General features: G+C 45.0%; 3 protein-coding genes across 3 annotated transcripts; 1 reads left to right on the top strand and 2 right to left on the bottom strand.

Annotated features, from left to right (window-relative positions):
* Positions 1-7845: 7845 nt before the first annotated feature.
* On the bottom strand, positions 7846-9623 carry LOC119292577 (aldehyde oxidase GLOX-like). The gene has a single exon (XM_037571372.1). The coding sequence runs from the start codon at positions 9621-9623 to the stop codon at positions 7896-7898; it is 1728 nt and encodes a 575-aa protein (XP_037427269.1). The 3' UTR covers positions 7846-7895.
* A 7698-nt stretch (positions 9624-17321) lies between these two features.
* Positions 17322-22872, top strand: LOC119295393 (long chain acyl-CoA synthetase 9, chloroplastic-like). Its single transcript, XM_037573813.1, has 12 exons — positions 17322-17597; positions 17885-18413; positions 19453-19533; positions 19754-20026; positions 20221-20352; positions 20442-20615; positions 20707-20936; positions 21129-21246; positions 21730-21861; positions 21942-22076; positions 22191-22397; positions 22493-22872. The coding sequence occupies exons 2-12, from the start codon at positions 17967-17969 to the stop codon at positions 22655-22657; spliced, it is 2094 nt and encodes a 697-aa protein (XP_037429710.1). The 5' UTR covers positions 17322-17597; positions 17885-17966; the 3' UTR covers positions 22658-22872.
* A 561-nt stretch (positions 22873-23433) lies between these two features.
* Positions 23434-25679, bottom strand: LOC119295392 (V-type proton ATPase 16 kDa proteolipid subunit). Its single transcript, XM_037573812.1, has 3 exons — positions 25454-25679; positions 24917-25202; positions 23434-23865 (listed from the first exon to the last, which is right to left on the bottom strand). Exons 1-3 carry the CDS (start codon positions 25530-25532, stop codon positions 23733-23735), a joined length of 498 nt encoding a protein of 165 aa, XP_037429709.1. The 5' UTR covers positions 25533-25679; the 3' UTR covers positions 23434-23732.
* Between the last annotated feature and the right edge of the window lie 672 nt (positions 25680-26351).

Genomic DNA, 26351 nt, shown 5'->3' with positions numbered 1-26351 from the left:
CTTCGGAGGGAGGCATGTAATTATCGTCCTCGACCTCTCTGTCTGCCGCTCTCTCATGAGGGATGGCTTCTCCACCCTCCTATGCTGAATCCTGCTGGAGGGGGTTGTCTTCGGCACTGTCTAGGGTGTTATTGTCTCCGGTGCCAGACTCGCCATTTTTGCTTTGGCGGGATTTAGAGCGGCGCCGCTGACGCCGGCGCTTAGGCTGTTTCTTGGAGGGGTCATCCTCCATTGTTCCATCGCAATCCCCTTCTTTTGGGGTGTCCACCATGTATATGTCGTATGACGAGGTGGCTTTCCAGTGCCCTATAGGCGCTGGTTCTTGGTCGTCTCCTTCATTGGCGTCCATACCATCGATGTCTTCAGATTCGAAGACGAGCATGTCGGTTAAATCGTCGACAGTGGCTACGAAGTGGGTGGTGGGTGGGTTTCGAATTTCTTCGTCGTCCGCATCCCAACCTTGCTGGCCATAGTCCGGCCAGGGCTCTCCTGATAAAGAGAGAGACTTTAGTGAATTCAGGATATCGCCAAAGGGCGAGTGTTAAAAGATGTCCGCGATGGTGAACTCCATGATTGGAGCCCAATTGGGTTCGATCGGGAGGGGTGCGGAAGATTCAGAGTCCGGAAAGGAGTCCGGCACCTTGGAGTCACGAGCTCCGCGAAGGACAAGATTGGTGTTCGGCTTGATCACTGTAGAGATTGCAGCCCTCGAGGCGGCGTCCAGCCACCTGTCCTTGACCGGCGCAGTCGGCTCCGAGCTAAGGGTCGGAGCGGACACCTGAGCGGCGCTCTGGGCACTGTCCGGCGGCAGAGCTAGATCATGCCCATCGTGACAGTGCGGCGCGCTCGGCCGTGCCTCGAATCCGTCGAAGATCAAGTCTCCGCGGACGTCAGCCGTGTAGTTTAAACTTCCAAATCTGACCTGATGGCCAGGGGCGTAGCTTTCGATCTGCTCCAGATGGCCAAGTGAATTGGCCCGCAGTGCAAAGCCGTCGAATACGAAGATCTGTCCGGGGAGAAAAATCTCACCCTGGACCGCGTCGTGGTTGATGATCGAAGAAGCCATTGGGCCTAAAGGTGACGACACAGAGGAACTCTCAATGAAAGCACCAATGTCGGTGTCAAAACCGACGGATCTCGGGTAGGGGGTCCCGAACTGTGCGTCTAGGCGGATGGTAACAGGAGACAAGGGACACGGTGTTTTTACCCAGGTTTGGGCCCTCTTGATGGAGGTAAAACCCTACTCCTGCTTGATTAATATTGATGATATGGGTAGTACAAGAGTAGATCTACCACGAGATCAGAGAGGCTAAACCCTAGAAGCTAGCCTATGGTATGATCGTTGTTCGTCCTACGGACTAAACCTTTCCGGTTTATATAGACACCGGAGAGGGCTAGGGTTACACAGAGTCGGTTACAATGGGAGGAGATCTACATATCGTATCGCCAAGCTTGCCTTCCATGCCAAGGAAAGTCCTATCCGGACACGGGACGAAGTCTTCAATCTTGTATCTTCATAGTCCGGGAGTCCGGCCAAAGGTCATAGTCCGGCCATCCAGACACCCCCTAATCCAGGACTCCCTCAGTTAGCCCATGGCCGAGGTGGTGCACCACCTCGGATATAGTCCGGCGTTGGTGCTCGACTACAATAGACACCCCAGAAGCAGTCCAGTATAAAGCTTGGACGCTAGTGGCTGGCTCCATAGAGGGCATTTCCAGTATTAAGCTCGGCTAAACTCCTGCAACTTTTTTGAACCAAGGTGTTCTATGACACCTCGGATACAGTTCGGCGTTGGAGCTCGGACATAGTCCGGTGGTGGAGCTCGCATACATTCCGGCGGTGGAGCTCGGATACGTTCCGACGTTGAACTCGGAAGCGGTCCGGCGTTGGTGCTCGACTGCAAAAGATACCTCGAATGTAGTCCAGCGTTGGAGCTCGGACACAAGAGGACATTGCCTCCTGGGAACAACTTCAAACCCGAGGTGTGGCATAAAAATAACAAGGCATTGATAAAGGCCAGAAACTTAAAGGGGCTCCTCGGATACCCGACGTGTAAACTCTTCGGATTCACTTTGGCGATCCTCAAGATCGAAGATGGAAAGATTTGTTGAACCAGTTTTCAAGACCGACGACCGAAGATGAAGAACAGTTCAGAAGAATCGAGGAGCGTCCCCAACTTGAAGACCGGTTCAGGGGGCTACTGACGGTGTCTTGGACTAGGGGGTACTCACCACGTCGTCTCCCGATCAGTTGGATTGGGCCAAGGACCCCCATGGCCGTATACTCATGGGCCAGTTCGGACAACCCCTGCCGCATATAAGGAAGACTCCACAAGACATAGCACCCAAGGCGAGGACTCTCCTAAACCCTAGGCCTCCGGTGTGTTATATAAACCGAGGCCAGGCTAGTCAATAGATATCTCATATTCATTACTATAATCTCATGGTATATACATGTACTCTGTACTACACCCATATGAAAACAATCAAAAGCAGCATGTAGGGTATTATCTCTTCAAGAGAGCCCGAAGCTGGGTAAAACCCCGTGTTCATGTTACCATCGCTCCAAGACGCCTAGCTTAGGACCCCTACTACGAGATACACCGGATATTGAACCGACGGTGTCATCACATGGTCATCTCACCAACCATTGCTTTTGCAACTATTGCTATCGCATAGCAATAAAGTAAAGCAATTATATGGCGCTTGCATCTTATGCAATAAAGAGACAACCATAAGGCTCATGCTAGTTGCCGATAACTTTAACAAAACATGATCATCTCATACAACACATCATGTCTTGACCATATCACATCACAACTTGCCCTGCAAAAACAAGTTAGGCGTCCTCTACTTTGTTGTTGCAAGTTTTACGTGGCTGCTACGGGCTTCTAGCAAGAACCGTTCTTACCTACACATCAAAACCACAACGATTTTTCGTCAAGTGTGTTGTTTTAACCTTCAACAAGGACCGGCCATAGTCAAACTCAATTCAACTAAAGTTGGGGAAACAGACACCTGCCAGCCACCTGTGTACAAAAGCACGTCGGTAGAACCAGTCTCATGAACGCGGTCATGTAATGTCAGTCCGGGCCGCTTCATCCAACAATACCACCGAATCAAAGTAAGATGTTGGTGGTAAGCAGTATGACCATTGTCGCCCAAAACTCTTTGTGTTCTACTCGTGCATAAAACATCTACGCATAGACCTAGCTCTGATGCCACTGTTGGAGAACACGGTAATTTCAAAATTTTCCTATGATCACGCAAGATCTATCTAGGTGATGCATAGCAACGAGAGGGGAGAGTGTGTCCACGTACCCTCGTATACCGAAAGCGGAAGCGTTTCAATAACGCGGTTGATGTAGTCGAACTTCTTCACGATCCAACCGATCAAGTAACGAACGTACGACACCTCCGCGTTCAGCACACGTTCAGCTCGATGACGTCCCTCGTGCTCTTGATCCAGTTGAGGACGAGGGTGAGTTCCATCAGCACGACGGCATGGCGACGGTGATGATGATGTTACCGGCGCAGGGCTTCGCCTAAGCACTACGATGGTATGATCGAGGTGTGTAACTGTGGAAGGGGGCACCGCACACGGTATGTGTCTTTGGGGTGCCCCCTGCCCACGTATATAAAGGAAGGAGGGAGAGAGGTCGGCCCCCTAGGGGTGCACCTAGAGTATGGAGTCCTACTAGGACTTCCAAGTCCTAGTAGGAATCCCTTTCCCTTTTGGAGTAGGAGAGAAGGAAAGAGGGAAAGAGAGAGGGAGTAGGAAAGGGCAAGGGGGGTGCCGCCCCCTTCCCCTAGTCCAATTCGGACCCATGGGGCGCCACCTCCCCTTTGGCATGCCTCCTCCTTTCCTGTATGGCCCAATAAGGCCCATTACTTCTCCCGATGAATTCCCGTAACTCCTCGGTACTCCAAAAAATACCCGAATCACTCGGAACCTTTCCGATGTCCGAATATAGCCTTCCAATATATAGATCTTTACGTCTCGACCATTTCGAGACTCCTGGTCACGTCCGTGATCTCATCTGGGACTCCGAACAAACTTCGGTCATCAAAACACATAGCTCATAATACATATCGTCATCGAACGTTAAGCGTGCGGACCCTACAGGTTCGAGAACTATGTAGACATGACCGAGACACATCTCCGGCAATAACCAATAGCAGAACTTGGATGCTCATATTGGCTCCTACATATTCTACGAAGATCTTTATCGGTCAAACCGCATAACAACATACGTTGTTCCCTTTGTCATCGATATGTTACTTGCCCTGAGATTCGATCGTCGGTATCATCATACCTAGTTCAATCTCGTTACCAGCAAGTCTCTTTACTCGTTCTGTAATACTTCATCCCGCAACTAACTCATTATCACAATGCTTGCAAGGCTTATAGTGATGAGCATTACTGAGAGGGCCCAGAGATACCTCTCCGAAACACGGAGTGACAAATCCTAATCTCGATCTATGACAACCCAACAAACACCTTCGGAGACACCTGTAGAGCATCTTTATAATCATCCAGTTACATTGTGACGTTTGATAGCACACAAGGTGTTCCTCTGGTATTCGAGAGTTGCATAATATCATAGTCTAAGGAACATGTATAAGTCATGAAGAAAGCAGTACCAATGAAACTGTAACGATCATAATGCTAAGCTAATGGATGGGTCATGTCCATCACATCATTCTCCTAATGATGTGATCCCGTTCATCAACTGACAACACATGTCTATGGTTAGGAAACATAACCATCTTTGATTAACAAGCTAGTCAAGTAGAGGCATACTAGGGACACTATGTTTTGTCTATGTATTCACACATGTACTAAGTTTCTGGTTAATACAATTCTAGCATGAATAATAAATATTTATCATGATATAGGGAAATGAATAATAACTTTGTTATTGTCTCTAGGGCATATTTCCTTCACTTATCTTCTCTCCTATTTTGTCGACTAATTTTTAGATTTGTCATAGTATATAGTTGCATTTATTGATCTAAGAAGCATTATTTAGTGTCAAGTGTTGCTTGGTAAGTTGTTCCCCTGCCAAATACTCTTTTGCACATTTAATTTCAACTATATATATATATAGTTGCTCCTTATCGTGAGTATGCAGGAATTTAAAAGTATAAGTGAAACATATTTGAAGAATTTAAAGTAAAAGTAGTATTGTCATGTTATTTAACATGCAGGTACTCTTTGTTCGTACATAGTCTGTTTGTCGCTAATTTGGAACTAAGGTGTGTACTGTGTGCCAAAACTGCATTATTTACTGACTTATTATATTGTTCTTTGCTTCGCATTGCATAACTAACAATTTCCTATAATACTTGATCCATTCTGAATCAAGGCATTGCAGATGTTGACGTTGTAGTAGGAAGGTCTGTAGCCGAAATGCATTACCATTCATCCTGAGAATCTAGCAATAGCACAATAAATTTGGAGTAGTTCTCCTTTTCTTCTTCTTTTCCATTACCTTTTAGCAGGTAACTTGGCTGATATTTTTACATCTTCTACTATCATAACTTTGGAACTGTATATGCACTCAACCAACATATCTCACTGATAAAAGGAGGACATGTAATGTACTCCCTCTGTAAAGAAATATAGGAGTATTTAGATCACTAAAGTAGTGATCTAAACGCTCTTATATTTCTTTACGGAGGGAGTACCTCCTATTGGTCACTCCTTATTTGTACCTCTTTTCTAATGATAAAAAGGAAGATCACATAAGGTACGTCCAAGTGAATTCATTGATTTTTTTTTCTGTATTGATAATTCCACTGGATGATGGTCTGACCTTCATAAGTTTATATGTTTTCCGTAGTATTGCTGAAGTTTTTCATTAGAGAGTGTGAAACTTAGTGCTACTAATTGCATGGAGTACAATTGGATCAGTTAGATTTCTAGCTTGTGTTATAATTTTAACCTGTTTGAGATGATATGCAAGTTGCTATGTGCCCTCTAATGTGGCAACCAAATCAATGTTAGCGTACTTCCACTCCTATGTAACCTCCTGATCGATTCATTCATTCTTCCAATAAAAATGTCATTCTAAAATCATAAAGCATGATCATCATATGTTTCTATTTTCCTTTCAGACCATTCATTTATAATCACTAGACATTCATACTCGCAACAGGCAAGCTAAACTTGACAATGATTATGTTCCCATTTATTTTCTACCATACTTCTGATCATTGTTGATCAATAGTCGAATTTCAGCATTCAGAAATGGTTTAGCATGAACATATCTATGAACAACATTGGAGTGTGCTATGACATCAATTACCTACTCCCTCCATCCCAAAATAAGTCTCAAAGTTGAGACACTTATTTTGGGACGGAGGGAGTACTTACTAAGTACCCGATTTCTAATTTCTGCAAATATTCAACATAATACTTCCTCCGTCCCAAAATAAGTGTCTTGAGCTTAGTACAAATTTGTACTAGAGGTAGTACAAAGTTGAGACACTTATTTTGGGACGGAGGGAGTAGATGTTGCAAAACATTGTTTCTATATTTTCCAATATAATATAATAAAAGATGCAAAAAATGTTTTTATTAATTTCAAGATCAATTTTCTTATATAATGGACTTCTCAAGTTTACTAGCCCGTAAAGTTGCACAGGTTTATGACTTATTATAGTCAAGGTCGATGATTGTATAATTTCATTTTGTTTCATTTCATTTTGTTTCTTATACGCGCGGCAGTGACCCCTTTTTGATTATATTTATCAGCCCGGGTACTTTTCTGTAGCCCCATATTGGTAAAATGATAGTATTTGATTCATAGTATAGTTTTCCACAAAGGTTTGCTTGTTTTTCTTACATAAATCAATTTGTCACTCTTATTTCATCATGCATCACCATGCTGTTCCAGTTGGAAGTTGTGGTAAACTAATGTTACATAGACCAAATCCACTTTTTATTAGTTGTGGATTTATGTGTTTTTTTTTCTTTCTTGATTACTAGCCAGTGTTGCCTCAGTGTCTTATTTTTTACTGGGAATGAAGATAAATTTATTGTACATATGAAATCAGCATGATTTTTTATATGAACTAAAATCTCCATCCAAGAATTAACAATTGCACCCACTGGACTATTCTCCTACACTTCGATTCAACATGAGTTTTCTTTGCAGGTGCAGCTCAGTCGTCTCCAAGGGAATTGTTTAAAGAATTGAAACTTCGAGGTCAGCGGAGAATTTGTTTGACATGTTTTGTGTTTTCTTTGATAGTAGTTGTTTATCAGAGGGTCTGTGTTTGTATTCTCTCATTTTGGATATGGCCAACGATCCGTATTTTCTCATTTTGGATATGGCCAACGATCTCTCTGACCTGGTGTAACACTATAAACTATTGAAGTATATAAATGGGACACTGGGTGATGTATTCATTGACGTCAACTTGTAGTATCATTTTAGTGAACAGCTGGTAGTTCACAACCTGGCAGCTGAATGACTTAGAAATTATATGGTTCTGTGAGGTTTGATTATTTGAAGTTCAGAGTTTGCCCAAAATGTTTTTGTCAAATGGTTGTGTGTGTTTCGTGCCATCATATATGTACACAACTTTTAATCATTCTATTGAAAAAACAGACGGGCGCGACAACGCGCGCCTATCGTCATCTAGTACTACCTAAGAATTGTGGGCATAAACAAAGGCAGCAAAGAAGAAATTGAACCGATTTCATCTGCCGAGTCATAAAATTTTGATAAATTCTGGTCACTTTCCAAACTAATTAAACCATCTTCTGACCTACGTTAACAACTTAACATGCAAAATGACGATTCCTTCCCTAGCTCGTCTCATCTTCCCCTGATGGGATCTCGAGAAAGAATGATCTTTCACATTGATATCATCTGTGTCAGTGATCATGGCGCTGCACCGAGCGGCCGCGTGCGCACCCACGCCGCGCTGCTGGGCACGCCGGCGTGCACCAGGAACCACAGGTAGTACCCCGGCGGCGCCACACCGGGCGATGGCGGCGTGGCCACCTCCGCCTCGTACACCCCGACGTCTAGCTGCGCCACCCTCGTCACGGCCAGGTCCACCACCCGCTGGTTCATCCCGAACGAGTGTGTCGCGAACGCCGGCGCCACAGCCACCACGCGCACCACCTGATCTTCGGGTCCCCCTCCCGCCAGCGCGCCGCCGGGCACCTCGAACCGCACCGACGCCGCTTCCCCGTACCCGACCTCCGCTGGCGCCCCCAACACCCGCGGCCGCAGGCTGTCGAGCCGCGTGTCGAGGTATGGCGGCAGGAACGCCTCCAGGCTCAGCTCCGTCGGGTACGTCACGTTGGCGAACACGTATCCGATGTGCGGGTTGCTCCCGCCGACGAGCACCCTGCCGTAGGTGTCCAGCGTCGCCGACGAGTGGTACATCCTCGGGACGGTGGAGGCGGTCAGAACCTCGAACCGCGCGCCGTTCTGCGTGTCCGGCCGATACAACACCGGATACATTACCGGCTCCCGACCGAGCTCCCATCCTGCCGTCCCCGCCGCCGCACCGTTCACGATGAGCACGTCGCCGGTTGGGAGCAGCACCATGTCACCCATCACCCGTGGCAGAGGCATCTCCTCCATGGCCCACACCGGGTTCGCGTCCGTCGGCGCGATGCGGCCGCATGTCCGCTCCGTCGGCACGAACGTGCCGTTCCGGAGCGCGAGCTGGTACGCCCCACGCGGCGCGCCTCCGCAGACGAGCACCTCGGCGTGCGTCGGGTACTCTGGGCGCAGCGGGAGGAGGACGGACGAGCCAGAGGACGGGTAGTTCCGCGGCACTCCGCCAGGGATCGTGGGAAGCCGGCGTAGCGGGGTGCGGTTGTAGGGGTCGAAGACGACGGCGCGGTCGTTGGCGAAGACGAAGACGGTGCCGTCGGGGAGGAGGTGGAGGAAGGGGTAGAGGTTGTTCTCGGCGTCCACCTCCGTGGTCTCGTCCAAGAACGGGAAGAAGGTCAGCGGCGGCGGGCCGTTGACGCCGTCGTGCGGGAAGAACTCGAAGTTGTACTGCCGCCGGCCGCCGAGGATGAGCACCCGCCCGTCGGCGAGGAGGATGTCAGTGGCGTACCACCGCCGCGCGGCCAGGAAATCCGGGAGGTCGACCCAGCCGGACGTCGGGGAGAAGAGGCGCGCGATGCGGTCGCCGTTGGAGAAGCCGCCGGTCTGGAGGAGCGTACCGTTGGGCAGCAGAGCGGCGGACGAGCACCACGGGTTGGTGGCGAGCGGGTACGGATGCAGCGCGTTGGACCGGAGGTCGAGGAGCACCGAGTGCGCGGAGCAGTCGACGGGCGCGGCGGTGGCGTTCGGCGCGGCCGCGGCGGCGCACGAAGCCGGGTCGAGGAGGGAGATGTTGGAGGGGCCGGAATCGGTGCGGTCGAACATGAGGACGAAGTCCTCCGGGAGGAGCTGCATGTGCATGGCCGAGACGCCGATATTGGCGTGGAGGAGCCGCCACTCGCCGGCCAGCGCGGCCGGCGACGTCGGCTGTGCAGGCTCCAGCTGCCACGCCGTGGCGTCGGCGCCGGCATTGTCGACGCGGCTGGTGATCAGCAGGAGGACGATGAGCAGGGGAAGGAAGGGTCTCGCCGGCTTAGGCATGGTTGCTCTGCACGCGTGGCTTCTTTAAGTCGTTGCATCGCATCGTTGTGATGTGTTAGGATGGTTTGTACAGTGTGATGTTGGTTTGTTGGGTGGAAGGTTGGTTTGGGGAGGTTGGCTTTGGAGGGAAAACACGTTTGATGGCTAAAACTTGAAATCCAACTGTAACTATGCAGTTAAACTTAAGAATTCCACCTAAGGTCCTTGCTCGCAAATTTTTATTAAATATTAGGTACCTTCAAAAAAATGATGTAAGTTAAATTTTTGGGTCGTTATATCTCCATCCAATGGCCTGTATTGTACCACTGTTCGCAATTTTTTGTTAAATATTAGGTACCCTCAACAAATGTGTAAGTTAAATTTTTGGGTTGTTATATCTCCATCCAACGTCCTGTATTGTACCACTGTTCATACAAGATAATGCCCCGCGCGTTGGTGCGGAAATTTTTAGAAATGAATTTATTAAAAAATAAAATTCGAATATATGAAAGTAGTGCCACACCACATTCAAGCTAGAGGTAAATGGAGGGTGAATGCATGTTATATTGTCTTATGAAATTAAAGATCAATTATTTATTGTGGAAAAATAAAATTTAAAATTAATTATGTGGATGGTTTTTGATGTTTTTGATGATGTGGGTGGCTTGCATGTGGAAGAAAGTGAAAAGTTAAATGGTTGCATGGGCGCTTGATGATGTGGAGGGTGTGCATGTCATGAAAAGTGGGATGAGGTGGATATGTTGCATGTGTTAAGATAAATAAGATAGTGGGGCTGAACTTAGCTATATACTCCCTCTGTCCCAAAATAAGTTATACTAATGTTGAGACACTTATTCTGGAACGGATGAAGTATATGATTCTTCCTCCACACGACACCCTCTGGCCTAGCCCTAAGTGACGTACGCTCGCCCCTCAACCTCCAACCCACACCACCATGGTGGCTGCCGCCACGCTCATCCCTCTAAGCCCCCTCCCCCCTTACTGACCGTTGACCTGCAACAACTCCGACAAGCCCCGCAACCCCGCCCCCAATCCACACTCATCAACTTGCTTCCTCGCCTCCGCTTGAGACATCACAACTCGCTGCCCACTTGCAGTGGCGTCCCTGTCTCTAGTTAGGTCCTGGCTCGGCTTTGCTGTCGCCAACACTTGTCGCTCCTCACGTCGTCCCTACCTTTAGTGCTGGTATTGAAAAAAGAGTGGCCATATTCTAGCTTATTGGAAACAACTACTTCATAAACGCAAATGATATTGATAGCCACCTGATAAACATGTTTTTCTTCCTTTTGTATTTCATGCATCCAGATATTCAGATTGGATGGTTCTTAATTGAAACTTCTTAGCAGCAAATAGCAATATCATATTGAAAATGTATCACTACATCTGCATTGGTCACAAGCATAACGTACCAAGTACTATGTCTCTCTCTGCCAAAATATATTGTCAGAAAACTTTAGCACATTTTGAACCCATCCAGATTATTTAGGATGATCTGACCCTTTTATCAAACGAACAGTATTGTGGCGCTTCTTTCCCACTTAGACATGCCAAAGTTGACGGTGTTTTTGGCCTGGCCACGACCTAGATAAGTAGCCAGTGACCTCTTGCATGGCAAGGCAGAAACGTTGAACAGAGACGCATTACTGGAAATGCCTCAGACCCTGATGTTTCTGCCCCGAGAAGAAACACAGGATCTTGGGGCATTTCCAATAACGCAAGCCCACATCTACTTATCTATCGAGGGCAGAAACGCTCGCTGCTTTGGCGTGTCTATGTGGAGGCAGAAACACCACGGGTTTGGGCTTTACCAAGAAGCTCGGATCAGGAAGGGTTCAGATCATGCTAAAGTTTGGCAAAAAGTCGAAACAGTGATTTTGGTCCCCCCCCCACCCCACCCCACCCCCTCTCAAATATTGTGTGTGTTATATAGAGTATTTTTTAAGTCAATTTTTTGTAAAATTTTTGACCAACTTTACAACAAAACTTGTCAACATCTAGAATACCAAATCAATACCATTGATTTGTGATGAAATATATTCCATATGATATATATTTGGTATTTTAGATATAGTTAATTTTCTCTAAACTTGGTTAAAGTTATGAAGTCTGACTTGCGCGAGAACCAATGGACACTATATGATGGACAGGGGGAGTATTTATTTTGAAAAATATTTTATTCTATTATTTTCCCATTATAACATTCATTCTCAACAATAACACTATTTTATGCAACATTCCAATTGGGATACTTGTTAGTGGTGCACCTTTTGAAGATGAAAAATAATCACCCTTTGCCCTGGTCTTGTAAAAAGTCAAAAGAAAATGAACAAAACATGGGAATAGGTAGGAAAAAACAATCAATGGCCAAATTTAAAGAAATACGTTGTAATGGGGCCCTTTTTGACGGGCCTGGGACCGCTGCTGGTGCAACTAGATGAGTAAATTTCATCTCCTTCACTTATATCTTTTGTTTATATTCAAAAATCACAAGTTAGATTTGATCCAATCAATTGAAATGGTCCAAAGAAGATTATTTTCATATTCGAATTTGCAAAATGTTTGTGTATCTTATCATTGATAGATAGAGTTGAGTTCAAACAAAGAGAATGGGCTATGGTAGCATCCAACAAGCACGTACACCACAAAATGGAGAGAGCGGGAGGGCTAGAGCACAAATAATGGGGTACTAGTGGCCGGGGTGCCACCTGGTGGCGCCATCTATGCAGTAATGTGCACACTAATCAAGCTGACACACTTATTAACATGTTGACAATCCAAACGAGCAACATTGGTTAAAAATATAATGCACATAATAGAACTGCAGAAGAGTGTTCATTCATAAGGCAAAGAAAGCGAAGTAGTTTCATCGATGCTAATAGATCCATATTAATAGAGGTGACAACCTTACAAGTGGATAGTTGGATGACTGATCACAGAAACACATCCAACTATTCAAGTCAAGGTTTAGCAGTCTCCAAAAGGTGGGCGATCTCCAAAAGAGGTAGAGTTCCTCGGATCATCACAACACAAGCATACCAAGTCTTAGAGAGGAACTAAATACAATACATGGATTATATGTACAGGCAGTAGCTGGGGTCGACAGTGGTGCGTCAAGAGACGAAGCACAGTTGCATCACTGGTTCACTAAGCTGCTCCTATTGCCATTTAATCAATCAACCATTCTACCATCGAGACAGACCTTACCACCGTGAAGTATTGGCATACTCAAGAGGAGGGCACCTCACCAGGAAGTCGAAACCTAGACATCAGCACAACCATGTTGGACCTTGTACTGCCTGTACAATACATCGGCACAACCATGTTGGACCTTATACTGCCTGTACAATGAAAAGAACATTATGATTTTCCAAAGCAAGAGTTTCCAAGAATAGGAAAATAATTTTTACATCAATTTCCTCTTATATTCTGAAGACCTCCCTAAATCAGAAGAAGAAATCAAGTAGATGTACCTAACACACATAGATACATGAAGATGTGATTGATAGATTGTGAATCAGTAGCTAACGTCCAACCATCTTGGAACACTGTCCCCCATGGTGTCCAGCCACCACCCTTCAGCAATTCATCAAATGGCAGCCGCTTTTTAAATGGTACTTGTGTAAGTAAAATCGGCAATCCTGCAAACAAAATTGCAGAGACAACAAAAATCTTGGCAAACTCACATGCAATTTGTATTTGATGTTTAGTTAGTTTGCAAATTTAGAGCCTAATGACAGCATTTTTTTCTTTAGAAAAAAAGAATAACAACGACAGAGGCAAGGTCATACATGTGCGCATGAAGACTTGTCTTCGTAGCCTGATTTGGTCATGCGAGTATGACACTTGTGTGAGTTCCAAACTTCTTTCACTCCTCAACTCACCGTCATGAGTTGCCTTGCACTGATGTACTTTATGAAATAGGTACATATATACTACATGAGAGGTTAGCAAAATCATGTTTTCTTCATTTCCTATTTGAAACAAAAAAATTGTAGTAATCCTCTGCCCCGTGAAGTTTCCTCAAAATAAGGGGAGAGTATACATAAAAATAGCTACCAACTAAGGAATACACATAATACAAATGAGGAAGATATCAAGAAATAGTAACATTGCAAAATCTGGTAGGTTTTGTATTCATTTGTTTAAACTCATTGCGTACTCCTGCTGTAAATTTTAGAAGCCAATTGCAAGACTACAAATTGTATATTAACTCCTCTCTAAACAATGTTTTTTTTGCAGTTTGATCATTAGTTTTCTTCAGGAAACAGTAGGGAACGATCTTGTTGGAAATATATTATGGTGAAATAAAACCATGTGAGCTATCTCCAGCTGGACCAAGCATCTGCTATGTCAGATGTCGTTAGACCATATAAACATAAAAGGTAAACTGAACCAACTAACCAATATTCTGCGCTAACTACTAAATTCATGATTTGCAATCTAGTAATATTACTCCAGATCAATAGTAAACTTACCTTCCTGATCAGTGTCACCTCCAGATCCACGACAATCACAGGTCCCATCCTCTTTATTCCCACGAGAATCACAACTAGCCAATCTTGTTAGAGTGACCTCCTTATAAGATCCAGCAGCACATCTCCCTCTGCATCTGCATACAAAACTCGAATCAATCAGCTGGAATTGGTGACTTAACTGATGATCTAGATGAAGAAGAAGAAGAATTCAGCCATGTTTGCTAGTGAAGTGACGAGTCCATGGATGGAATCATTGGTACCTCGGAGCAGGAGGCATGCATGGCGAAGTCGTTGAAGCAGTCGATGATGCACTGCTGGATGTCGAGGGACGGTGTGTCCAGGGTGCTCACCATCAACAGCGGGTAACCCCGACTTGGCGGCGCAGTAGATATCCACCCAGGTGTCCTCCTCCTTGCACTCCACCTCAAACTTCAAGCACACTCAGTCGGTCGCTGATCACCATTTTAAGCTACATCAGCAATGGCGCTCTGCTCTATTGGTGACTAATGTTTGTGAACGTGCATATAGAGCCCTGAGTAATGGCGTTCACAAATAAAACAACTGGAGAATGCTTTCCCTGAGATGTGCAATCTAGTTCTGCAGGTTTTCGGATAGAAGTAGCAGCAGCAATATAAGGGGTCAGCTGAATTAGCTTCTATAACGAACAAACATATCTCGATTGAAACTGTCGAATTTAACGGCACCGGGTAGAGCAGAGCTCGGTCGCTTGTCAGAAACTAAGACAAAATCATGCGTGTGCACGACCGCAACTCGAATCATAGACCAGAGGAGAAGGAGGCCCCCGGTCAGATCAAAACCGAATGGACGGCCCTTGCCGTTCGGCGGCACATCAGCTCGTGAAGAGAGAGGGAGGTGCAGGGGTACCTTCTTGCAGGTTAATGGGGAGCGCGAGGTAGTAGATGCAGTCGGTGCTCCGGCGGCGGCGCAGCTCCTCCTCATCGACCGGCGCGTGCGGCGTTCCGCCTCCAGTCTTTGAGGCGAGTGGGTCTAAGAGAGAGAGACAGAGTGAGGGGAAAGGAGGTGGCGTGCGTGGGGAGAAGTGGGTTGGGGCGGGGCGGCCGTATCTGGCGATCTCTTCCTTCGTCCAGAAGAAAGAGGGAGGAAGTGGGTTGTGGGGCAGCGACGAAGCCAATCGTGTGCCTAATCTCAGGTCCTCGCGCAACCATCCAAAATCCAACGTAGCATAGCCGAGAGGGCGCCCTTTGCGCGACTGTTAATGGGTTTAATGGTCGCCCCCAAACCCAAAAACCATGTCTCCGACAGAAGATATGTTAAACTTTTTGCGTTGGCCCCGCAGCGAGCTTCATCTTGGATGATCTGCACAAGGCGAGTGACGGAAGGGTGCTCTCCGTTGAAGATGCCCCCATCCCAGTGCTTCCAATGAAACCGAGAGGTGAGGATGACAAGGGTAGAGATCCCTTTCCACATGCTCGTCGGAGCCGTAGACAAGGTGGAGGCCCGCCAATCAAGGAACTTGTCAACTGGGGGCACGGGTGGTTGCAAAGGCAGGACTCCTAGCGAAAACTTCTTGTCATACTTGACGAGTGAAGGAACAATCGACGGGAGATGAGGTCTGGTCTGGGATTCCTGGTCATAGAGGACACTATGTGGTGGTTGCGAAATCAAGCGGCGAGCGAGCCAGTCTGTGGTCCAACACTTGTCGTGAATAGCAAGCAAAACAAACATATTGATGTGAAGAGGGGCCTAACATCATCAAGAGAGCTTCCAATGTGAGACAATGGTAGAGACCCTAAACATGGTCAGGTTGCAAGACTTGGCACTGTATATACCGAAAGAGGTCCAATGCCAGGAGCGGGCGTTCGCTGCTGCGGACAGAGTAGTTTTATGAACACCCCGCCACAAGTCCACGTATTGCACGAAGGCCATCATGGATAATGTGGGTCTTGTGCAGTCTGCGCGACAGCAGATCAAAGATGAGGGACATGAACTCGGCAATGAACATAGTTACTTGTGCACTGAACCCTCTAAACCGTGGAAGTGGACTTGCAAATTTACCAGTATTTGCTAATTAATTTTCTATGGTTCCTTTCCTTGGTACATTTGTAGCATTTGCTCCCCAATCCTTCCGTTGGGTGCATGTGGCACTACATATTCGGCGTGTAGTATACATAGTGTGAAATGGCATTGCAATTTTGCTATTGCTAAATTATAAGGAATCATATGGCAAAACGACTAACAAAATTTCTCCCTGTGATGCTGGCATACATCAATTAGCTCAATTTCAATGGCAACTACGTCCAAAGAAATTCTATACACAAATCCCAGTTTTGCCAAGGGCACCAGTGAGAGATGTGGTCAAAGATAGGTAGCGTCTGTGAGGGTTGTTTTGGAGTTAGCAATGGTGGATGGTAAGCATGAGTGTTTGTTGATTGTCATCACACACTTATGATGACAAAGGTCAATTAGGAGCACTTAAGTAGGTAGTGTGGATACATGCATATCCGAAGTGCGACTGTGTACGGAGACGGTTGAAATATATTTGTCTGCCTTTTTTCATCAATTCAAACTTTTGAAACAAGTGGTTGAAGCATAAATTTAATGTGGTATTAGAGACCAGAGGTCTCAAGTACAAGACTTGAATGTTTTGTTTTGAATGACTGCTCGCATCTATGCTGCAGTCGAGTAGATGTGAGCAGATTAAAAAAAAATAGAAAAAGAGAATTACCCCCAGCCTCTGCATCAGAATGATGCATGCAACCCCTATGTGGGCAGGTCATGAACTGTATTAGGTCTTATCAATTCAGAAACGAAATTGAAGGGCGAGGCTCATTTTTTTAGGGAAAATAGTGACGCAGAAATTGTTTAAGAAAGATGCTTAGATGCATTGAGAGATGAAAAAAATTTGATATTAGACAAGAAAAATACTATCACCTCTGTTCCAAATTATAAGACATTTTGGATATTTTAATATAGACTGCATACAAACCAAAATGAGTAAATAAACATAGTAAAATACGTCTATATACATCTTATTTGAAAAAAAAATCAGAATGAAGGGAGTACATTGATTTTTGGCATGAAGAGCTGCATACGCACACGCGTACAGTACTAGGGAACATCTTGTGGAGAAACTCCAGTACGAGGAGCTTCTATGAAAGCCAGAGGAAAAGACAAGGACGGAGAAACCAAGGTAGATGGTTCTCGGCGGGGCCCCTCCGCTAGTAGCAGCAAAGCCTGCCATGCCACCAGATAGATCGCCGCGGAGATCCCTAACCCCCCGCAGTCCTGCACCGCCAAAACAGCTCCACCCTCCAGCCACCCACCATCCTCCGACGGCGCCGCCTCCTTGCTTCCTCCGCCCCGCCGCCCTTGCCGTTGCCGTCGCCGTCACTTCCATCTCCCCCTCTCCGCCTGTTCCCTCCTACTACTCCCCGCCACCCGCACTGCAACATTTGCACCCTTCCTCAACCTCTCCGTAGCCCTCCCCTGCTTCCCGGCCGGCCGAGCCTCACCCCAGGTACCGCTCCCAGCTCTCCCTCCCGTCGCGCGTGCTCATTTCCGTTGGGTTTGGTGCCCAGAACTCAAGGTTCCACTAGTTGGTCGTCGGAACTCTGTCATATGTATCAGCATTCTAATTTCTCTCTGCATAGTCATCTATAATTGGTCCTATAACTGTAGCCTTGTAAAGTTTAGAATTCATACTAACTTGCACAAGAGAAAATGAATCATATCACTGAAAATGTTACTGTATCTAAACCATGATATATTTGGAGAAGAGCTCACCTCATGGAAGAATTGTTTCAGGTTTATCCTTTCAAGGCCTCTGAGAATCAGCATCGACGCGCCTTGAGCTACAAAAATATTATAAGCCTGTATTTCAAGAAACATGAATCCTTATTTTATCGGTTTTGTCATCCCGTTTGTGGCATCTCTGATGCTTACCAAGAGGAAGGCTGAGAAGAAAAGGGGCCTGCCAGTCGATGTGGGTGGCGAGCCTGGCTATGCCATCCGTAACTACAGGTCCGAACAGCCTGTCGAAACGCACTGGGAAGGGGTTTTCACGCTCGCCGAGCTATTCGAACAGTCCTGCAAGCAGTATGCCTACATGCCCCTGCATGGCACCAGGAAGCTCATTTCAAGGGAAACAGAGGTAGCAGCTGATGGAAGATCATTCGAGAAGCTCCACCTGGGGGAGTATGAGTGGAAAAGTTACATTGAAGCATTCAAGGCTGTATGCAACTTCTCATCCGGTCTGATCCAAATTGGGCACCAGAAGGATGAGCGTGTTGCCATCTTTGCTGATACGCGGGCCGAGTGGCAGATTGCGTTGCAGGTAACTTCTCCACCAATGTACTAAAATTAACAAACACATGTGCCGTGCTTTCGGTCTTCCATGCATCAAGCCATCAAGTATCTAAATTATATTTGTGCATATTCGTCTTCATGCATCTTCAACTGTCATTTCTAAAATGAAAGCTTTGCAGAAATACGTACTAGGATACTAGTTCTGCATTTTCGTAGGTGTTAAAACAGTGTAGTAATAGCTTGTACTAATATAGGAAACTGTATGCTAGGACACTAGTTCTACATTCTTATAAATCTGTAAATAGATATTTGGGACGCCCCATCCTGTTCATGATCATGACCCAGTCCTGACTTACATGAACTAGGGTTGTCAGGGGTTGGACCCCTGGCCAGGATCAGGCTTCCCAAGCAGGACTGATATCTCAAATAGAGCCCCTTCAGTTTAACGCATTTATGAACGTGGGCTATGCAAGTTGCTACAGCCATGTTGCAAGTAAATATTCCATGAAGCTGGATATATGTTACCGCAAATATGTTCATGTTCTTACTCTATCATGTACCGAAAAAGGCTTTCGCCCCGCTTTATAAATAAAGCAAACCACCACAGCCACAAAGTAACACATAAGTTCACCCACACACACACACAGAAAGTCGCACAACATAGAGTACAAGAGGGTTCTGCTGAGGGCACAGCTCAACAAGCCCTGAAAAAGAAAACAAAGGCGGATAAACCGCAACAGCAGCTAAGAAGCTAATCCGGCTCAGGTGGTGGACTTACTAAAGATACCAAAGACCAAATAGACCACCATCATCCTTGCGTATAAACTGAATAATATTAGCGAGCTACATGAACATAATTATAATGAGACAAAAGAAGTAGACCAATGATGGAGATATGGACATATATAAGAAATCCTGTTTCCCCGCATGAATATTTTTTTCTGAACATGGAATTGCTTCAGCTTAACTACTTTATGAGTATTTTTCCTATGTTACTTGCATCGTGTTAACATTCTGCTCTGTAAATAATTTGCAAGTTCTCTAACCTTTTTTTTTCTGTTTCCAAGGCATGCTTCAGACAAAACATTACAGTTGTCACCATTTATGCCTCCTTGGGGGAAGGAGCACTTTGTCACTCACTAAATGAGGTCAGTTGACTATATTCTGTACATCCATGAACTCATTTTTATTAGTTCTAGCATCGCCTTTTGTTCGTAGGCACCAAAAATGCAAGCAACAGTTGCCACAAGATCTTTTTTATATTATTGCTAAAACAAATGGTGTATCATATCTATTTTATGAGAATAAGTCATACCTTATGTTTGTTGTGGTATGATCTACTAATCTTGGTCTTTTTTTACTCTTTAGACTGAGGCAACTACTGTGATCTGTGGGCAGAAAGAACTAAAAAAGCTTATTGATATAAATGGGCAACTTGATACTTTGAAACATGTTGTCTACATAAATGAGGAAGGTGTCTCAAGTGAAGTATCCTTGGCTAAACAATGCACTAACTGGAGAGTCGAGTCATTTGAGGAGGTAGAGAGGCTAGGGTTGGAAACACCTATTGAAGCAAATTTGCCTCTCCCATCTGACACAGCAGTGATAATGTACACAAGTGGAAGCACTGGAATGCCCAAGGTTTGTTCAAATCCATGTTCAACATATTTAATTTTTGTTCTACTTTTTATCCGAGGTTTTCCATTTTCTGCTAATGCTCATTTACATTTTTCTGAGTTCATCTGATATGTAAACCACCAATACATGCCTTTTCTGAGTTCATCTGCTCTACAGCTCCTGCTGATTTGACGTTTTTCTTATTTGTACATTCACAGGGTGTCATGATGAGCCACCGCAATGTCCTGGCTACAGCATCAGCTGTTATGACTATTGTGCCTGCACTTGGCAAGAAGGATGTCTACTTGGCATACCTCCCGCTTGCACACATTCTTGAGTTGGCAGCTGAGGTAGGTATAGTGTGACATATCAGCATGTCAATCTATTTCGTGTCATTGCTATTCTTATGCTAATTGTATTATTGTAAATGATGTTCTAGACGATTATATCTGCTGTCGGGGCTTCTATAGGATATGGATCACCTTTGACCCTGACTGATACATCAAATAAAATCAAAAGGGGGACTCAAGGTGATGCCTCTGCGCTGAAGCCAACACTTATGACTGCGGTACCTGCTATACTTGACCGTGTTCGTGATGGCGTACGAAAAAATGTATTGTCCTTTACGATGCCATCATCCATTGCTTTTCTCTGTGTTTTTTTATCTTTGTACTGAATTGCAGTTCATATTGGGATGAACTTAGGTAGATGCAAAGGGTGGTGCAGCGAAGAAGCTATTTGATATCGCCTACAGTCGTCGGCTAGCTGCTGTCAATGGAAGTTGGTTTGGTGCATGGGGATTAGAGAAGCTCGTGTGGGATATGCTTGTCTTCCAGAAGGTGCGTGCAATCTTGGGAGGACGGATTCGCTTTATACTCTCAGGCGGAGCACCTCTGTCTGGTGAAACTCAGAGATTTATCAATATATGCCTTGGGTGAGATATATAGATCCTGAGTTCTTTCGCAAAATAAGTATCTTAAATTCTTGCTGTTGACAGCAATTGTGTTTATACTCCACTTTTAATTGCTGAGTTTGAATTTCATACATTTCAAGTACAACTGGCATATTATTATTCTATCTTATTTACAAGCTCAGAAATTGATAGGCCAGAGTTTTGCTGTTACAGCGCTCCAATAGGGCAAGGATATGGTCTGACCGAAACATGTGCTGGCGGGACATTTTCTGAGTATAATGACTCGTCTGTTGGTCGTGTTGGTGCTCCACTGTCTTGTTCATTCATTAAGGTATAGAGGAAAGATGTACTTTCCCATTTCATAATGTTAATATGGTTAAGTTCCACTCTCCACAGCAAAGCTATTATGTTCATGCATATCTTTACTGTTAATAGTGTATCTTCAGCCCAGAGAGATGTCTGTTGAGTGATGAGGTATGCATGGAAGGTGTTCCCCAAGTTGTAAAGGACATGTTAATATTAAGTTTGTGGATGATCTTATGTTTTCAAATGGTTGATGTAATGCTTCCATGTCTGGATGGTATTACTAGGGCGGTAACTTTCCTGTTAGTCTAGTTAATATGCACGGTAATTTTATCTGTCTAATGCCTTGCAGTTATATTTTACACCCCTCGGCGTAAAACTAGAAATATATGGTATTGACAACCTATGTGTTAACAATTAGTGCATTTTGGCTTTGCCCGCCGAGTTTTATTCTTCCCCCTTCCCTTCAGGTTCAATTCTTTACTAACATAATTGTAACTCTACATGATAGTTGATAGACTGGGTCGAAGGTGGATACTTGACATCTGATTCACCAATGCCTCGGGGAGAAATAGTTATTGGAGGCCCAAATGTAACCAAAGGCTATTTCAAAAATGAGGCCAAAACAAATGAGGTCTACAAGGTAAGTTACCAACAACAGTAATACTACAAAGCTATCTATGTTGTGATTAAAGAGAAATATAAAAAATGTATCTTGTTCAGGATGATGAGAGAGGCATGAGGTGGTTCTACTCCGGTGACATTGGGCGTTTGCACGCAGATGGCTGCCTCGAAATCATCGACCGGAAGAAGGATATAGTTAAGCTTCAACATGGTGAATATGTATCGCTAGGAAAGGTAATACGGTTTCTTTTTCTGGCCAAACACGCGGCTATTTCAGCACTTTTCGACTTACGACCAGGCTAAGCAAGCAGCTAGTAGCTCTCTTCCTAACGAAGTACACATTCACAGGTAGAGGCCACTTTGAGTGTGAGCCCGTATGTTGACAACATCATGGTCCACGCCGACCCCTCCCAAAACTACTGTGTTGCACTTGTTGTAGCTGCACACGGTGAGCTGGAAAACTGGGCCTCAAAACAAGGGATTGTATACTCTGATTTCGCCGATCTGTGCCAGAAGCAAGAGACTGTCAAAGAAGTTCTGCAGTCGTTGGTGAAGGTTCGTGCTTCGCACTTTGATCGAATTCTCGGTCGTTTGCGACCGTTGCACGCATGATTGATTGTATTGTGTTGTTGCTCTAAATTGTTCTTCAGGCTGGTAAGCAATCGCGGCTGGAGAAGTTTGAGATCCCTGCCAGGATCAAGCTGATACCGGAGCCATGGACCCCCGAGTCGGGTCTTGTCACCGCTGCCCTCAAGCTCAAGAGGGAGGTCATCAAGAAGGGTTATCAGGACGATCTTGCTAAGCTGTACAGATAGTGTCCCTTTTGTTAGGGAGAACAAAATTCCTCATCTGTGTTCTGTTTCAGACAGTGGAACAGATAGTGTCCCTTCGTTAGCAAGAACAAAACTTCTCATATGTGTTGTGTTTCAAACAGTGAAACAGTGGATCGGAACAGACAGTATATTGAACACTGTGTACTTGATGATTTACCATTGCATTTCAGCTAGCGATCCTGTTCTCCTCAGTTAAACTTCTCATGGAAGTTCCCTGAATCTTGCTGTCATGATTCACATACGAGTTACTGCTACACAAGGATGTGTAGGTTCTGGGTATTAGTTATCTCTGTAAATTCTTTGAAACATCAGCTTTTAGAATGTACTCCCATCACTGTTATAAAATGTATAGCATATGTCAATATGGACTAAAAAATGCGTCTATATACATCTGATTCAGAAAAAATAATATTACTCCCTCTTCAACTTTGTACTAAATCAGTGATGATTAATCTGAGAGTAGACCATCTTATAATTGTGAACGGAAGGAGTAGCGTATTAGAACAGTAAACAGACGAAAGTTGGTAAATTGTTTGCCAAAAAATAAGCCATGCTACACTAACAGCACCAAGGATGAGAAAATGACTTTGTAGGAAACAACCAAAAATCACATTGCCGTTACCAAATTGGTAGCCTATATGAATTGCAAGTTTGTGGCTTCCAACAAATGTTTAGCAGCAAAGCAGACAAACCACATTAATTTTCTAACCATGCAGAAAAAGAGTAGGAATTTGAATCAAGGAATTAGAGTGGAGAAAAGAGATGAACATAATATAATCATAAATTTATTATTTAGCTACAATGCGTGTTTTTATTCACCACCAGTAGGATTAAAACCCATATTCCCAGGAGCAGCAATCCAGCCTACCCCAAAATCCTCTGCACGAACAGCAAACGCCCACCACAACCCAAAAAGAATGAAAACGGTACTGGAAGTGTCACCTTCCTTAATAATCTACAAATATCTCCTTAATACATCAAAATTAGAACTTTTCAATGCTTCAGCTTCTCAAGAATGTAGCCTGTGTGGCAATTGCAGAATGGTAGAGCGAGGCGCCTAATCCGCACGGGACTGGCCGGCACGGGACGAGAGGATGATGCCCACGATGAGACCATAAAGGGCAAGTGCTTCTGCGAAAATGAGGATAAGGATCATGCCCACGAACAGCTTTGGTTGTTGCGCATTAGCCCTGCAATCAAAATCCACAAGGGATCAACACTGGATTCAACTGTAGGAGGCTTGCAGTGCAGCCCCCATACAAAATAGTATCAATATGAAACTGAAAAAACTGCAAAGGAAACACTAATCGACGACATCATAGACTAACATATTAACTGTTCCAAATAGTAATATAACACAGTCGACATTAAACATTTATTGCAAATCAAATATCTCAGAATCAATTCACATGCTTATACAAGAACATGTACTTTCATATGTAAATCTGCAATATTCATTCAAAAATATTGCAGGAAAAATGCCTTAAGCAATACACAGCTATTCCTATTGTTTAAAATTTCAGGTCTTACAGACACAAAAGGCCAAACAATAACATAAGTTAATGCCCCCACTGTTTTCCGCTCACATCAGAGGTACATAAGCGCAATAGCAGCATATACTATATGTTCATCATATATTATAACAGCTAAGTTATCAAAATAGTATGAAGAAACTGTTAAATAAGGTCACTTTGTGATGTTTTCTGTATTTAATTTACGAACAAATCCAGAGAGAATTCCATAGTCACAAGTACAAGCAAGATCATTGAAACACATAGCTGACTCTATTTATTACTCCCTCCGTCCCAAAATAAGTGTCTTGAGCTTAGTACAGATTTATACTAGAGCTAGTATAAGCTAGTATAAAGTTGAGACACTTATTTTAGGACGGAGGGAGTACCATAGTAGATTGCATGGATTACAAACAGAAGGATCCACAATATCATGTACGATTCTAGGAGATTTCGTTCTTGATTACTCAAGCTAAAGCTAATGACAGAAATAATTCTCGCTTTGCAGCAATATATGCTACAACCATCATTAATAAATAAACTAATCACAAAGGTAGTAACCACGTCTGTTTTGGAAAAACAGATCCATGATGCTCATTGGGCATAAACTAATGCAAGGCTAATTATTAATCAACCCGTAATGCACAGCACTAACTAGCTACGAGCATCCACATACCGCTTAAAAGTCAAAGACGAAAGGTTAAACAAATAGAAGCTGCTGCGTCTTTACCTGACTCCAGCATCACCGACAATGCCAATGGCCATGCCGGCGGCGAGCCCCGCGAGGCCACAGGCGAGCCCGGAGGAGAGGTGAGCGTAGCCGTCGAAGAGGAAGTAGGGCTTGGCCTTGGGGTTGATCCCGGTGCTGATGATGACGGCGATGATGAGGCCGTAGATTCCGAGCACTCCCGCCATGACGACGGGCACGATGGACTTCATGACAAGCTCCGGCCGCATGACTCCCATGGACGCCACCCCGACGCCGCTCTTGGCCGTCCCGTAGGCCGCCCCCATGCCTGCAAACGAAACCGGTCAAATCGTGTCTCTAGCCGGATCCAGCGTGGAGGGATCCCAAATCGAGCGAATCGGGGCACGGAACTCGCAGTGCAACCACGGGGACCGGCAGATCGAGCCAAGGCGCGACGCGAGCCCGACGGGAGCGGGGAGAGGGAACCCCTCGGGCATCTGATGAAATCTCAGCTTTTCGTAAGAGGTGCCGCTCGATCGCGGGAGGAGGGGGAGGAGGAGGGAGGAGAGGCGATCGTACATGAGAAGACGAGGGCGGCGGCGGCGCCGAGGAAGCCGAAGAAGGGCGCCGTCTCATCGCCGCTGAACACCGACGACATCTTGCTCTCCTTCTTTCTCCGGTCGCGCTTCTTTCCTGTGGAGCTCTGGGTGGCCTCGTCGCTAAGGAAGATGGTTGGTAGGGAGAGGAACAGATGGTCTCTCCAGTTTGCTTTTATTTTCTCCTCTCCTCTCCTCGCCCTGACCCGATCTGATCTTGATAAATAAAAACTCTGCAAGTATACAGGTGTGACGATGATGGACTCCTTGGTTTTGCACCCTGGCCCCTGGGTTCCTGCTTATTTTATCGATCTCGCCGTTCTTTTTGTCTCCATCAGATCAGATCTCACGGCGATTTAATAAATGGAAAAAAAGATCTCTACGCGATTTAATACTCCCTCCGTTTTTATTTACTCCGCATATTAATTTTGGTCAAAGTCAAACTTTATAAACTTTGACAAATTAACATGTACAATAACAAATCAACACCATTAGATTCATTATCAAATGTACTTCCACATTATATAGATTTGTTATGGTAAATATTTATATTCTTTTTTTATAAACTTTGGATTTGTTATGGCGGAGTAAATAAAAACGAAGGGAGTACTTTGGATTTATGTTAAATAAAATTAACACAGTGCAGACATGGACACTCAATATATGCACATACACTCACCTCTATGAACGCACACACACGCCCTATCTCATATGAGCACATTTGAGAGACTGAACCCTTCTATCATCTTGAGAGAGAGATCCTCATCCGGAAAGGCTTTGACCCCCAATGGATTGTGAGGGTATGCATCTAGTTTCTAGTGGTAGAACTGCGCTCAACATTAATGGTGAAGTCGGACCCTATGTCGCCACCTCCGGCGGGG

Source organism: Triticum dicoccoides, chromosome 4B, assembly GCF_002162155.2.
Source record: "Triticum dicoccoides isolate Atlit2015 ecotype Zavitan chromosome 4B, WEW_v2.0, whole genome shotgun sequence".
NCBI classification, from domain to species: domain Eukaryota; kingdom Viridiplantae; phylum Streptophyta; class Magnoliopsida; order Poales; family Poaceae; genus Triticum; species Triticum dicoccoides.
Note: the sequence above shows the minus strand (reverse complement) of the source record. Positions and strands in the feature narration are given on the sequence as shown.

Excerpts from the sequence above, each read along its gene's own strand:
- LOC119292577 (XM_037571372.1), bottom strand. The coding sequence starts at position 9,623 with ATGCCTAAGCCGGCGAGACCCTTCCTTCCCCTGCTCATCGTCCTCCTG.
- LOC119295393 (XM_037573813.1), top strand. The coding sequence starts at position 17,967 with ATGAATCCTTATTTTATCGGTTTTGTCATCCCGTTTGTGGCATCTCTG. Across the intron at positions 20,937-21,128 it reads TTTATCAATATATGCCTTGG|CGCTCCAATAGGGCAAGGAT; the intron begins GTGAGATATATA and ends TTGCTGTTACAG. Across the intron at positions 22,077-22,190 it reads AATATGTATCGCTAGGAAAG|GTAGAGGCCACTTTGAGTGT; the intron begins GTAATACGGTTT and ends ACACATTCACAG.
- LOC119295392 (XM_037573812.1), bottom strand. The coding sequence starts at position 25,532 with ATGTCGTCGGTGTTCAGCGGCGATGAGACGGCGCCCTTCTTCGGCTTC. Across the intron at positions 25,203-25,453 it reads CGCCGCCCTCGTCTTCTCAT|GCATGGGGGCGGCCTACGGG; the intron begins GTACGATCGCCT and ends TTTCGTTTGCAG. Across the intron at positions 23,866-24,916 it reads GTCGGTGATGCTGGAGTCAG|GGCTAATGCGCAACAACCAA; the intron begins GTAAAGACGCAG and ends TTTTGATTGCAG.